The following is a 15024-nucleotide window of genomic DNA, read 5'->3' as shown; positions in this document are numbered from 1 at the left end:
AGAACAAGTAAGGTTTCAGCAGTGATGTTGAAATATGCTCAGATGGAGACAGGGAAACAGGATATGTTATGTTTCAGCTAACACAGAAGAAAAATATCAGATGGGAAGTAGCCTTTCCTCCATATTCATGCATACATACATAGGCCACCATGTGACAAAAAGACCATTAACGTCTCATTATTATTTTTTTGTTTTTCCTAAGCTCTCTTCTCCCCCTCACCCTAGCTGAACAGCTAAAATCTGGTCTACTTCTCTTCTTGAAGCTTATCCCCTATTTTGTGATGAAGCAATAGGCTCAAGGTCCCCTCCTGAAGCACAGCAAGAGCTGTTGTTTTTCGGAGGCTTATTTTGGCAGAGACTATGAAAGGAGGATAAATTTCATCTGGGTATGAAAGATAGAGGTTTCTCTCTCAAGGTCGCAGTTCTATCTCAAGCTAATGTTTGCTTCTCAACATCCTGTGGAAAGCTAGCAATTTCATTTTTCTCTGCATGGAAGATTAATAAGCACAAAAAGAGTGCAAGAATGTTTTAAGAGAACTTAAAAATCTTTAAGGATTAAGTTATTTTACTGCTTTCAAAAATTTTATTGCTGGTGTTGATTTCCCCCTCAATGTTTACAGTTCTTGGAATTAGCCATATAATTTTTTTCATCATTTGTACTAATTTTATTTGAAATGATTCCACCTGTGGTGCTGTCACCTTTTTGAATCAAATGGCTAGCTAGAATTTATACCTGGTGAGAATGCTACTGCTATCAGAAGCTCCTCCTGAAGTCTTGTAATATAAATGCAGAAAGAATTGAACAACAGGAGACTGATTCCTTGCTCATAGTTCCCACGATATTTCATTCATCATCTAAATCCAAATCATATTTCCAAGGTCTTTTCTCAAGCCACACACCCCCATACTTATTTAGGCTGTTTGGTGTTTCTTTCCCCGTCTACCACCTTTTTAACCTGAGTTCTCTCTTACACACATGCCCATTTACTCCCACCTGTCAAAAACAGCCCTTGGCAAACTCGCTCTCTCTTGGCTGGAGAGCTCAGACTTGTGCGGCCTTGTATTTTTTTTTCCTTTTGGTGGAGATGTATACTTGCATTGAGTTTGGAGACTGCTGCATTAAAATGCTCGACTCTTCACAGCTCTTTTAATGATACCTCTCAGCTGAATCTTGAGCAAGTTCCATTGTACCTGGTGAGACACAGCAGTACTGTTCCTGTCCTCTCATGTTTTTTTCGTCTTTGTTCTGTTTCTTCTTCTGTTACTGACTTCTGTAAGTCTTCAGTATCTATCTAATTTATGCAGGCTAACTATTAGTTCAGTACTTGTTAACAGCTTTGTACAGTGTCCTCACAGGTCCTTTAAGCAAAACGAGAATAAAGTCAGTCCTCACCATTAAAGCAGTGGAATGATAAGGTGTTGTAGTTAGGGCTTCGTCCCTTCTGCATGGAAAGAGGGAATCGAATCATTATAAGGTTTGTCAGTATTTCGAGGAAAAAAAAAAACGGAGCCAATTTCTTAAATTCTGTTTGCTTCAGGAATTTGCTTTTGAGCAGGTTGTAATTAGAGTCCTGCAGGACTCTTACGCTGTGAAATCTATGCTTCTGGGTACTATCTGGAATGGTTAGCTAGTTAGAGGTGCACTGTTCAAAGGTGTTGAGCATTGCTTTGGAAATATGATTTCTTGATCAGTGTGTATTTTTTTATGAATAATTTTTTTGTATGCTGCATACAGAACCATGGGCTTGCATTCTTTTCCTAGTTGCAAATTAAGCAATACCCTGTGCTTTTCTTTTGTTGCAGAACTTTCTGATACTTGATGAGGTTTCACACTTCAAACCACAACTGCATAGTAGTAATGAGAACATCATTCTTCATGTTCAGGATTTGATTTGCTATTGGGATAAGGTAAACTTATTTCTACTAAACATTAGGAGTATATTGATGGTGCAGGCATTTTAAGTTTACATAACAGTATATCTATATATAGTGTGCTGATGTTTCGTATGGTATCTTTTTATATATGAGAAACCTTTTAGTATGTTAAGCTAACTCCATAGAACAGTATGGGAAACAGTATCAAGTGCATCTTAGTAGTAGCTATTCCTGAATATTAAGAGTAACTAACTAAAATATGTACATTTCTATATGAAAGTATCTCTTTGTGTTATTTAACAGCACTGCACTGTAGCTCAGATGCTGAATTTGTAATTAAAGGCAGGCAGCACATCAGTCCACTGGTCTAGAACCAGAACTATATTGTACTTCCCATAACAAATTTGAAGGCTTAAGAGACTAAGCTGTAAGTATTTGTTACTCTGTGTATTTTAATGATGATTGTTCAACTACATATTGTCCTTTACTTGAAATGGACCAAAACCACCAAAATGATTAGAAAAAGGGACAATATACAGGTGATAAATCTATTACATATCCTTTTCTTTAAATGAGGCAAAGACTGACATTCTGTTTTAAAACTAGAATTGCCATTATAAGCGGCAATTTGTGATGAGTTATTGGAGATGTTATGAGCTGTCACTATCCTTGCATAAAAGAAGCTATGAAGATTTCAGTCTTCATGAGAAGACATGAGAAATATTGGAAGCTCTGAAAATGAATTTGGCATATTAATGTACAGCAAATAAGACATGTCAAATACTTCCCTTTATACACCTTCCTCCCCCAACACATGCTGTGTCCCAAGGAGGATAGAGTATGAAGATATATGTGAGGATCTACCTAATAATACTACTCAGCAACACATTGCTACTTTATGTTGGTGTTTTGCTTTCTCAGATTTGTCTCTATGAAATAAGTTCTTTCTGAGATACTGAACACTTTTTTCATTAATTAGTATGAAATACTTAATGATGAATACATTCTAATGCAAAATGGAATGTATTTCTTAGTCTTTGGTTTGTCGCCAAACCAACATTGGTACCAGTGTTAACAATCTATAGGAAATGGTTGCATAATGTGTCCATAAAACATCTTCATTTTTTTCATGAGAAGTTTACATTACATAAAGCTGGTGAGTATGACTGGAATTACTGGTTTCCTTTATGCAGTTTTCATTTGGATATTTAATTGAAATGTACATGGGTGTAGAATAGTTCTCCCAGAACTATAAGAGAAACTCAGGTCACTTCTCCTATGTTCTGCTATAATGTTGCAAAATAATTTTATAGGTTCTTACTAAAAGATGATGGGTTCTGAGAGAGAGAGAGAGAGAGAGATGAGTTATGAAAGGAATAAAAATATATATTATACTTTGTCATGTACCTGCTTAGCTTGCTACCCTACTGGGTTTTTCATGACTCTTTGGGTCTCTGTTTAACAAAAGTACAGCTGGATGGTAATTTTTTTTTATTTTTAAAATTATGAGCCAAAACAGATATTAAAAAAATAACAAATCCAAAATCACTGGAAGTATGAAAGGGATTATTAGCTAGGCTTTTAGGAAAACAACTTAACATGGTATATTGCAGTTTATCAAAAGATAAACAAAACCAATTAATGTATGGTCTCTCTCTTGTTTTACAAAGGCAAGTATTATCCGAGTCCCCCAGGCTAGTTCGATAGCAGCATGGGACTCGGAATTTTTGTGTGTGGATTCTTATCGACAGTCCTTTAGTTTATGGAACAGTTTGCCTTTTCAACTGAACAACTTTCAGTCTAAAACTCAGGAATTTAAGCAGAAGCCAAACGTATCCCATGTAATTTTACTCATCTAAATGAGGAGCCTAAGTAGTGTAGTATTTTTATGCAGTATATGATTTTTAAAGCCCTTAGATGGAATGAATTACTTCTCTCTCTTGACTGAAGCACACAAGTTCTGCACAAGCTCACCTGAGGGGTAGCAGTCCCTGAAGGGACCAGTCTTGTATCCTTCTCTCCATGCACCCTACACCTACGTTCCTTCCCTTGTGCTGGCATTAATGCTCGTATGCATGACCCTGCCGATGAACCAGCTCAGAGAGTTAAAGCAATAGAAACCACGTCACTTCTTATGCAGTTTGTTTTCTGACAGCTTACTTCCCTGAACAGCCTGTCTGCAAGGTTAGGCAAGAACAAGCAGCAAAAGAAGGAAAATGAAAGGCAGGGATAGTTGACAGGGCACAGGGGAGCTGGGACATTTGGTGGTCATTAGCTGTCAGCATCAATTGTGCTTTAATTTAAGTGCCTCAGTTTAGTGCCTAAAAATAGGTATGATGAATTCAGGGCAAACTGTTTTTTAATTATGAGGAATGCTGTTTTGGAAAAATACCATGTCCCTGAGGTATTTGTGGCCATGCTTTTTGCTTGCATTATTACTTTCATACAGGGTCTACGATACCTTACAATCATTTGAATACTTTTTTTTTTCCTGTAGTGTTTTTAGGCTCTTATGCCATTGTTTTGAAAACCTGGACATGGGTGGAAATTGATTTGCTCTTCTGTGAATACAGAAGCACAAGCTCAAGAGGTCTGAAAGAAGGACTTGTGTGTCTGAAAGCTTATCTGCTTTTCCATATAGACTGATTGTTTTAATAAAAGATGTTATTTCTTCCTACAAACTTTGCATTTCAGAAAATGCACTGGCTGCCACAAATTGGTACTCTTCTCTTGACCTTAACACTAGTTGAGCACCTGGACTGTGTACTCTGGACTGAGAAATCAAATTCATGGTAAAAGCTGGGGGGGGCAGGCAGGAGAGAGGAGACGAGAAAAATAAAAAAGCCCCGTTGCTGCCACCTTGTGGAGATTAGTAATAATAGTATAAGTAGGTTTGCAGAGTCAAACACTGCAAAAAAGTGTGGATTCTTGCACTGAGATCCTGACTTTGTGTAGGCTTGTTTTGCTGGGTGGCTGGGTGGGAGCACTGAAGGGAGGCATTTTGCTGAACCTGGGGTGCCTTGGTGCATCTCCTGGCATGAACTTGCATGAAGGTACGTGTGCATTCGCTGCACTCTCCCTGCCGTCCTAGGTGTGAATGAATACCCCAGCCAGGTCTCTCCCAACTCACTTGAAGCAGTTGGTCCTAAATTCCTCCTTTACACAGTCCTCGAACTTGGTCACTTGGCATATTTATACGGATGCGGTGATAGGAGATGCGTCTTCAGGCTCCTGAACGTCAAAGGGTAACTAGAGATTTTAAACGCTCTGCCAGTTGTGCAGCGGTTCACTAGGTTTCCTTGGTTTTGCTCTTTTGCAGAAGCTTAAGGCTAGGTTTCAATTTGGCCCTTTAATAGAAATACTAACACTGTCCAGCTTTTTTTTTTTTTTTTAATGCTCATATTTTTCTGTTTGCATTTTGGTATCAGTCGTGCTTTGTGTGGTGTAAGATGCACTTAAAGGCAGATTCTGTTACAAGGATGTTTTGCTTTAATGAGAGGGAGCTGAATCAGGCCCTTAGGAATTAGTTTAGCACAGCTGTTAAAGGCGGGGGTATCCTTTCTTTTCATAAGAAATGGGCATTTTTGCAATTACACCTTGATAGGAGAGGTACAAAATATGTAGGAGAAATAAGCGCTTATCAGTAGTGTAACGTAAAGGAGAGGCATGCTGAAGAGGAAATGGCGAACAAACAATTCTCGGTAATGTATTTGCACACAAATAGCCCACGAGTCATCTGTCAAAAGCTTTCGAGAATCTGAGTCTACGAGGCAAAGTTGCGTAAAACCGACCAGCATCTTTCTGTTTTCACTTTGGACAGAGTCTTGATTAGAGCAGATACAGGCCTGGCTTTCCAGGGGCTTGGCATGGCCAGTGCTCTGCCCAGCAAGGGCTCGGGCAGGGTCATGGTTTCTTGCGGCTGCGAGAGGACCAGCAGAAGCCTGCTGTTCTCAGGACTGCTGTCCTAGCTTTGGGGGTTTTGAGGAAGCTGCTGCTTCTGCTGGCTTTGGGGGTCCTCATTCCCTGAACTTAATTTTGTGTGTAACGTTTTAGCACTTGTGGTTAGGGATCAGTGTCTTCTGAAAGCGTTTGTGAATTATTGAAGAGGCAAGTTGTTGGCCTGAAAATATGTTGGGATTATGGGTTGCTTATTTGTAGTGATTTATATGCATTGTTCTCTGTTTCTAAAGAGTTGTTTTGATGGTATGTGTTTCATTGCTGAGTAAACATAACCTTTTCTCAAATCCATAGAGTTTAGAAAGCCCAGCACTTCAACAACTTTCATTTACTGTCAGACGAGGAGAACTATTGGCTGTGATTGGTCCAGTAGGAGCTGGAAAAGTAAGTCTTAATGTGTTACACTACCTTGCGAGGTATTTATAAGTCTGTTAAGCACAACTAGAAAGTTGCAAATATACAGTCCCTTTCCTTGTATAATAATACACTTTACATCAAGATAATGGGCATTCAAAAGGGCAGATGTCCTTTCTGAGGGGAGAGGTGTGGCTGGAAGTTGAAAAATACTTTGTACTTTGCTTCTAGACTGCATGTAAAGGTTACTAACATTTATGTACTAGTATCAATACTTTATAGGCCATCATGCCAATAAATATAACTCAATATCTGTGATGTCCTTAATGCAATCAAACTGCTTTTGAAAAAGTTGTCCAAGATATCAACAGTTTATTGAAGTGCTACTATCAGGAGATTAAAATTTGGGTAGCTTTTTTCAGAAACAAACTTTTATCTATCTGGAAGGTTCATTTCTGAATGTGCAGTTAGGATGCAGGTCATTTCTGTCTCTTATTTACTGTCTTCAAGGGTTTTTGTGTGCCCCCCCCCCCCCCCAAAATCTTTTTCAGTCTTCACTCTTAAGTGCTGTGCTTGGTGAGCTGCCTAAAGAGAAAGGATTGATAAATGTTTCTGGAAGAATCGCCTATGTTTCTCAACAACCCTGGGTGTTTTCTGGTACAGTAAGAAGTAATATACTGTTTGACAAGGAATATGAGAAAGAAAAATATGAAAAAGTTCTAAAAGTCTGTGCTCTTAAAAAGGTATGCTTTTCTCTGTGTGTTTTATTTTAGCCATCTTAATTTTTATTTTAGTGTTCTTGTGGACTTCTAGTACATGCTGCAATAAATAATATATAGAGTGAATTATTATTAGTAGCATGTGAAATAAGTTCTGTCGTTGAAAAGAAATGTGTAATTTGTGACATCCATGTATGAGCACATTCTTGTAATTCCTAATAATTTCACTAGAGGGAGATGTAGTTTCTGTGAAGCTCAGACAAATTTAGAAAAAGCCTTCCAAATATTTAATTTCATAATCACTTTTAGTGCTGTTGATTGCTGTTATACTAGATAAGTATGTTATTAGATGTAATAAAAGGTAGAAAACAAACATTCAGACTAACACTGTCGCTCTCATTTTGTAAATATCCTTTATACTGCTTTATTTTTTTTAAATAAATTTCATGTATAGCATATATGCATTGCTAATGGTTATCAAAAGAGCCTTAATGCTGTATATTGGAGAACTTGCTAAGCCCAAGAGTTTTATGAAAAAACATTTTTGAAAGGTCTGTGTGTAAAGGAGTTCATGACATGAGATATAGAAGAGAATTAAGCCAGATTTGTCAAGAAACAGACATTTTGCTTGGCAGCTAAAAAGTTTTTACTCAGTATGTTATGATATTCCTGTCAGCAGCAACACAGGTGAAAAGCAGATGGTTACTGTGATGAAAAAATTTTTTACAAGTTTTTACACGTGGTAGACAGTTTTAGTATCTTCCCCTGATATTCAGTCATACGCTGTTGTCTAAACTTAAGGGCTTAATGACTTTAAGAGACTGCAAGCTACATTAAAAAAAAAAATTGTATTTTATGGTAGATTTGCTTTTGTAGTTTACTTTCAAATTTATGGATCTTATAAAAGCTGTGAATAAACTTTCTGAATTTGTTACATAGCTCAAGGTAAAACTTCTGTGTTTTGTGAAGAGAAAATACACTAGTATGACATGGAACACTATATAATTTTGTTCTCTTGCTTGTAGTACCAAGTCCCATAAATTAGCCAATCTTTTGTAGTGAATGGCATGGATTGGATACATTGTAGTACGAATAAAACTGATGTAATTCTTAGGGACATTGGCAAATGGAAAATAATCTACTTTTTACTGGTAGTACCTATTCAATTTTATTTATTGTGACAGCTTATTGTGACAGCTCATTATGTTATAGTAAAAGCAATACAAAATTAATTTACTGTTGTATGTAGGGTGGTCTGAATGATCGGTGAATATTCCATATGACACTAAGAATAATAATGCACTTCCCTCTGGCAACAGCTGTAGAAAATGTGACCTTTTAGATGTGTATTATTTTTAAGGTATTTTAATGATCTTTTGCTGAAGGTACAAATCCCTAAAATATCTGTGAATATTTCATCTTGTATGACACTTAATATTTTGATATGAGATGATGCCTTAATACTATTTGAATAGGGAAATGTTATGTTGAAGTAGGTCTGTCAGTTTTTGCGGTTAAAATGATGAAGTTTTTTACTTGCTGGATGTTCTTTATGTCCACAGGACATGGAATTATTAGCAAATGGTGACTTAACAGTAATAGGAGATCGTGGAGCTACGCTGAGTGGAGGACAGAAGGCTCGTGTAAATCTGGCCAGGCTAGTGTGTTTTGCTGCTTCTATTATTTACAAGTTTGGGGAGGTTTTTGACAGGTGTTAGTGTCTAAAATAAATAAGTGTAAGAATTTGTCGTACTGACTTTTGTTTAAACCTTGTAGAGCTGTGTATCAAGATGCAGACATCTATCTTTTGGATGATCCACTGAGTGCAGTAGATGCTGAAGTTGGGAGACACTTGTTTGAAAAGTATGTTACTGTTTTATTTTCATTTAAAATCTTTTAATTTCATTTCAAATTAATTTCCTTTATTTTCATTATATTATTATCTTCTGATTCCTTGCAGAAAGTCTTGAAAAAGCATTTTTTTGGGGGGAGATGGTTCTATTTACAAAACTTAACGCATTCACTTCTGCTTTTATTTTTTGTTTATTTTATGCATCCAGAAGATGCATCTTTTTTTTTCGCATGTGTCCCTGTCATTTTATTCTTTATTTTTAAAAGCCCTCTAGAGCTCTGTTTTGAAGATACTATAGTGAGAATTATTTCTTAAGGGAATATGTGCTTTTTTCTTGGGGAGAAAAATCAGATTTCATGCATCAGTACTGGATTTTATTAATATTAGTACTGAGTGAAGAATAATGTGGGGTGGGATTTTAAATCACTTCTTATTTTGCTGCAGCTTTATTTGCGTAGTAATAAGCACTTATTTCAGGTGACTAAAGAAAAGGACAGAACTCACTTCTCTTAGATTCTTGAGTAATTTTTTCATTTCTGTTCTTGAATGCTTGAAATTTCTCTCAAATACATGAAACAGGGAACCATGGCCTGCAGACTCGACTGTGGAGAGCAGAAATAGTGAAAAAGAGAATGTGTAAGCCTTACCGTAAAAGAGAGAGATATTGGACCTTTCCCCATTTCTGAAGAAATAGGACAGTGTTCATTAAAAATCAGGTTCCCTTTTCAATATATTTCCTCTTGTCCCTCTCTCTATCATCTTTCAAACTGCTTAATCTACAGGACATAGAGAGTACAGGAATAACCCAGTTATTCCAGCCAGTGTTTCCTCCTTGTTTCTTTATAGCCTGCTCATCCCTCTATCAAAAGGTATGATCTAGAATTTATTAGAAGTGGAAGGAAGAGCTTCCGTTGACTGACCTTAGTGGGCTTAAACGAGAACATTTTTTTTGAGCACACTCGCATCCTTTATGAATTCCACTGTACAAATACATGAATTAATTTGCTTTTACTGTTGTTCCCTCCCCCCACGCCCAGGCAACCATAAAAACCTGCCTTGCAGAAATGGTTGTAGAATTTGCATTGACTAGGATTGCATGCATGTTCTTTTCTCCATGCAGGGAAGCTGTCAATATCTAAATTGGAAAATTGTACATCCTGTTGATGTTTATAGTTTCAAATCTGGAGATCCCTCTAAGACCCCATCAAAATTATATTTTACTTTATTAATTTCTTAAAATGGCTACTATTTGGTTCCATGAGCTAGTATGGAGTAAAAGTTTTGCGATACATACGCTTTACATTAGTTATTCTATGCAGGATCGTTTTCACCTTCCATGACTGATATCGGGAGGTCATAACATCTGTAGTTCACATTTTATCAATTTTCTTTTATGCCTGTTGAAACTACCTAAGCTTTAGCTGCTTTTTTTTGTTTGTTTGTTTCTGTATAAGATTGCTCTACAGATTCAGTTTCTGAATGTACCTGAGTTCTGCAAGTGTACACGTCTGAGCTGTCAACTGTCCCTCCCTTAGTTAGGTCTTGAGGCTTTTTCACAAAGGGGAAAATAGGAAAGTGCAGTAGTGCCTTGCAGAGGAGGTCAGGCTGCCTCTTCAATTTATTCTGCTTTTTATGTGAGCTATGATATTGGGAGTGTCTACATCCTACTGCAAAACTGGAAGTATGTTTTTTTATGTGCAAAAACATTAAAGAGCTGGAGAACATTGCTCTGCTAGCTCAGTGTATGTTTTGCTGATAAATGTGTGGCGATGGGGAGGAATAAGGAGATGATCTGAGAATATTTGAAACTTGGAAAACTAGCTAAGGTTCTTTCTCAAAATGTGTTTGCTTTAGTTTACCCCTTACTCCTAGTCTTTAGATCAGTTTGAGCTGGACAGATAAAAGTAGAATGAAAGCATTTCATGGGGAGAACAGGCTGCATGGAGTCATGGTGGCAAAGAAATCTGACAAAGGTCTGCTTGTTCAGGATCTTAAGGAAGGAAGGTCTTTTCTTTAACAAACAGAAGTTGTCTTCTGGAACCTCCATTGCAGCTATAAAAGGTGTTAGGGGGAGTGCGGAGAGTGCTATGTTCAGTAGCTGGCCTTTAATAACAAAGCTGGGCATGCTTTTTGATGTATTCTGCTTCCTGAATAGTGCTAGAAATCTGAAGAGAACATTTGGACAAGAATGATTTCTTAGAATGTCATGCTGAGGAATGTCTGAGACACCACTTCATACAACTTGCCCCTAGAAATTCAAACCACAAGGCATAAAACAATAGATGAGATGGAAGAAATAGAGGATTATTTAATGAGAATCTGAAATGGATATTGTTCTGTTCCCCCACTCTTTCTTTTAATCTTATATTCATGTTTAATTTCTTAGAAGTGTCTGATCTATGCATTTCTGTCTAAAGATAGGTATGTTCCTATGTAATACCTTGAAGCTATGGTCTGTGAAGGGTTGGTTCATTACATTTGCTGCTTCTCTTCCTTCTGTTCAGCTGCTGCAGTAAATAAATACTTTTCAAATGAAAAAGAATGTGAATAGTACAGCTCCAGTGGGAAAATAGTCCACAGTATCATTAATGTTGTTCTGTCTCTTAAGAAATTCTTCATAATACAGACAAGTTGTTCTATGGATGATGGAACAAATAAAGCTTGTTTTTCAATTGATTTATTTTTCCCAATCAGATTCCTTGGGGCCTAATAAAGTATAAACTGGAGATTTTTGTGTTATTTATAGCCTCTTTTCCTGTGGGTTCTCTGACATTTAACAGTGGATAAGCTTCAGCCCTTTCCCAGTGGGGAGCACGAGTAGAATTCTATCTTTTATGCATTTATCTTTTATATATATCTCTTTTCATTAACTTTTAGGGAAGGAGATATTTTGAAACCTCTGCTTTTTCTATCAGATTTAAAATGAGGGACACGCACACAGATATTGTGGTCACACAGATTTCATTTCCTTGGATGACAAAGTTTGGAATAGCCCGTGTTTTAAGAAAATCTTGGGGTCCAAGCATGACCAAATGAAATTATCTGTTCTCCCTGTGGATCTTTTTAACATATTTCTGTAGACTACATGATTGCAGATCACCTTTGGATAGAAACACAATTGTGTCCTATCAGTGATACTGACTCAGAAATGGTTGTTTTAAGAGTGGGATTTTTATTTCAATAATGTATTGAGAGAAACGCTTTTCTCTAGGTATTGTTCTTCCCTCAAAACTTTTCCGGAGACAGGAGCAGCATGCCAGTCCCAGCTGATGGACAATGTGGTTTCATTCTGTTCTTCCTCTGCACTCATGAAAGTAGATGGAATTGCAGGACAGACTGGGGTTCTTTCAAAATTAGACCTATTATTGTTACGGTGTTTGGGAATGGTATGTGCGAGTGGAATATCCCTGCTATCCAACAGAATTCTGCAGATCTTTGTCAGCTGAAAGCTATTTTGAATGTATGGCTGTTTGTCTTTTCTCTCCCATTTTCGCCTCTGGAATTAGATAAAAGCTGCAGGACAAATTCCTGCATCTGTCACAGCCCTAACTGTGAAGTAATTGGATGTTAGCATCTATTCAAATGGAGCATGTTGGCACTCAGAGGTGGCCTCAAGTGTGAACTCAAGGGGCACGTAATTGGACAACGGATCACTGGATTCCCATAAGTTGAGGCTGACCAGAGAATCACCGGGCAACTTGACCAGGTGCTCTGAAAGATAAAGCCTCTCCCTTGCCATTTGAGATAACTGCGAGTTTCTCTGCAAGAGAGGGAAGGAGACAGGCATGATTTTGTAGCAGAGGTTTCCTTCATGATTGCAGAAAAATGTGAGGGAGAAGTGAGGTGACTGCAAAGGAGAGAGGAATTCCATTGTGTGAAGTGCAGGGATAAGAGATCCTGGATTCCTTAGTGCATGCTGACCACAGTCTAAGAAGGAAATGAGAGGCAAGGAAACTACTGTAGGGAAAATGAGTAAAAGAATTTTTTTTTATTAGATGTACAGATCTAAATGTTTATTTTGTCTGTTTTTAAACTGTTTGATTTTTGGAACCCTTAGCAGTCTGAGTGCTTCCGCTCATACCCCTCAAAGTGAGGCGCACTTGGAAATTTCCTGTAATGCTGGAGCTTTGAGGAAGAAGTGCTGTTATGGTGTTGTAGATAATTAAAAGCAAGTGGAGTGCATCAGTTCTGTAAACCTAGCACATAGAAGCTAGAAAGTCTTGTTTCTGTAGAGGGATTACAGACACAATCCTTATGTCAGAGGAACCAAGCAAAAATAACCCTGGCATATACTCTATCAGTGCTGTGTTTAAAGGCATACTGTATGCTTTGTCTGCGGATGGTGAGGGCACAGGGGAGCTGGTGTGTATATTTAAGGATTTTCTCCTGCCCCCTTTTATGTAGGCTCTCTAGAAATCAAGGGTTTCTCAAGGAATCAGAGACTCCCATTTTGTGTGTCACATCTGGTCCATGCTCTTCATGTCTGACATCACTGCAGTGATTGCAGCCCTACTGAAGTACTGGGCAAACTTGAATGCTATGTAGCATTTTTTTTGCTACAGAGACTACTCTTAAAGACTTCTTAGTTATACCTTTACATTTAGATGATATAGGTGGGATTCCATCAACTTCATTATGTTTATGGTAGGGAATATATTTTAAAGGTATGAATATATCATAGTAATGTGGCTTATTTAAAAAAAAAAAAAAAAAAAAGCATAAATGTGACCACTGTGCATTCTGTGTTTTTATGAAACTAATCTTTTACACTTTTTATCTCAAAAAAAATTTTTTTAATCACACAATATAAAAGCAAAAAGCCACTTATAGAACACTCTTGTAGTCGCATTCTTTAGTGGTGATAATTGAAAACTATATTATGAATACCAAAATATAAATGGGCTCAAAAGAGAATTATGCAAATTAGTGTAGGAAAAGTTCATGAAGAGCTGTTTAAATACAAAGATCTCAGGTTCAAGAAGCCCCTAATATGCAGACTACGGAAGCGAGAAAAGTATGCCAAAGGAAGCACCATTGTATGTTTGCTTGTATACTTTCTCTAGCTGTTCACTGCTGGTTGGTGTCTGGACAGGACATGGGATTGGGTGGATCATTGTTTTGTCCAGTGTGATCATTCTGTGATCATCCTGTGTTAGCCCAGTGGAGGCTGGGACTTGTCATGGGATAGAAATACATGTTTAACATGATAGGCACAGGAATAGAAATGGCGTAATAGATATAGGTGTGCTTTTAGTGTCTCTTGCAGATATGTCATGTATATTTTTTTCTGAAATTCACTAACTTTCAAAATATAGCAAAACAGATGGGGGATTGTTTTCCCTGAAATTCTTAAATTAAAGGGAAAGGAGAGGAAAGCAAAGGGAGTAAACAAATTAATATAACAAAGGTTTTACACCTGTGACCACTTCTGCATGTGCTTTAACTTCATTTCAGTAGGTATTTCCATTGAAACCAATACAAGTATTGACTAGAATAAAGTTAACTTGTATGTGAACTTCCAAAAAGGGGAGGCAAAAAGAATGCTGAGGAAGAAAGTAGAATCATAAAAGAAGAAACACTGCAGAGGTGAAAGAAAGCTGGTTCTTAGAGGTTAAAAACTAAAAAAAGATTAAAGAACAACTTGTCTCAAAGAAAAGAGAACCTGATTTGGGAGAAAGAGCAAATGAGGATTTGTATGCACTGATGTGCCAAGACCGTGACTGACTGCATAGAGAAAGCAATGTGCTGTTGTAGGCCCCCCATCTGAGTAAGTGTCCTCTACCACTTGCCCTGCAGCATCAAAGCTCAAGTTAACTTTTTTTTAATTGTACAGAAGTTTGCTGTCAAAATACAATGGGTTTTAAAATGAATAATAGCATCCTGTTGCTTAGATTTGTTAATTTAATTTCTTTTTTTTTGTCAAATTGGAAGAGTGTAATTTCTGGAGTTCTAGAGATATCTGCCCTGAGTCTGGTGTTACTCAGTGCCTTGGATGATGAATAAAGGTCATTGATGCTGTATTTGCAAGTGATACAAAGCTGGATAATGCTTCAGGCAGTTCTGGAGATGGGACAGAGATGTAAAAAGTCTTCATTTTAATCATTTTGAATTAATGGATACAACACAGTGGGGATAAGTGCAAAGTGTTGACTCTGCATGAAGCACAATGGATAGGGCTCAACTGTGTAACAGTTTTGCGGAAAAGGAGGTGCGAATTATGATAGAGCCCAAAGCCAGTACGAGTTGGCAAGGTCATGCTGACATGTC

At 37.4% G+C, this 15024-nt stretch overlaps 1 protein-coding gene across 1 annotated transcript in view; it reads left to right on the top strand.

Moving 5' to 3' along the window:
- Positions 1–15024, top strand: part of ABCC4 (ATP binding cassette subfamily C member 4 (PEL blood group)) — a 152095-nt gene that overhangs the window by 32915 nt on the left and 104156 nt on the right. Inside the window, exons 9-13 of the mRNA XM_067293393.1 lie at positions 1804–1908; positions 6127–6216; positions 6738–6929; positions 8468–8562; positions 8682–8768. Coding sequence (XP_067149494.1) covers positions 1804–1908; positions 6127–6216; positions 6738–6929; positions 8468–8562; positions 8682–8768 — 569 coding nt within the window. The remainder of the gene's footprint in view (positions 1–1803; positions 1909–6126; positions 6217–6737; positions 6930–8467; positions 8563–8681; positions 8769–15024) is intronic.

This window comes from Apteryx mantelli, chromosome 1, assembly GCF_036417845.1.
Source record: "Apteryx mantelli isolate bAptMan1 chromosome 1, bAptMan1.hap1, whole genome shotgun sequence".
Lineage (NCBI taxonomy): Eukaryota > Metazoa > Chordata > Aves > Apterygiformes > Apterygidae > Apteryx > Apteryx mantelli.
The sequence above is the reverse complement of the archived record's forward strand: the minus strand, read 5'-3'. Positions and strand labels throughout refer to the sequence as shown.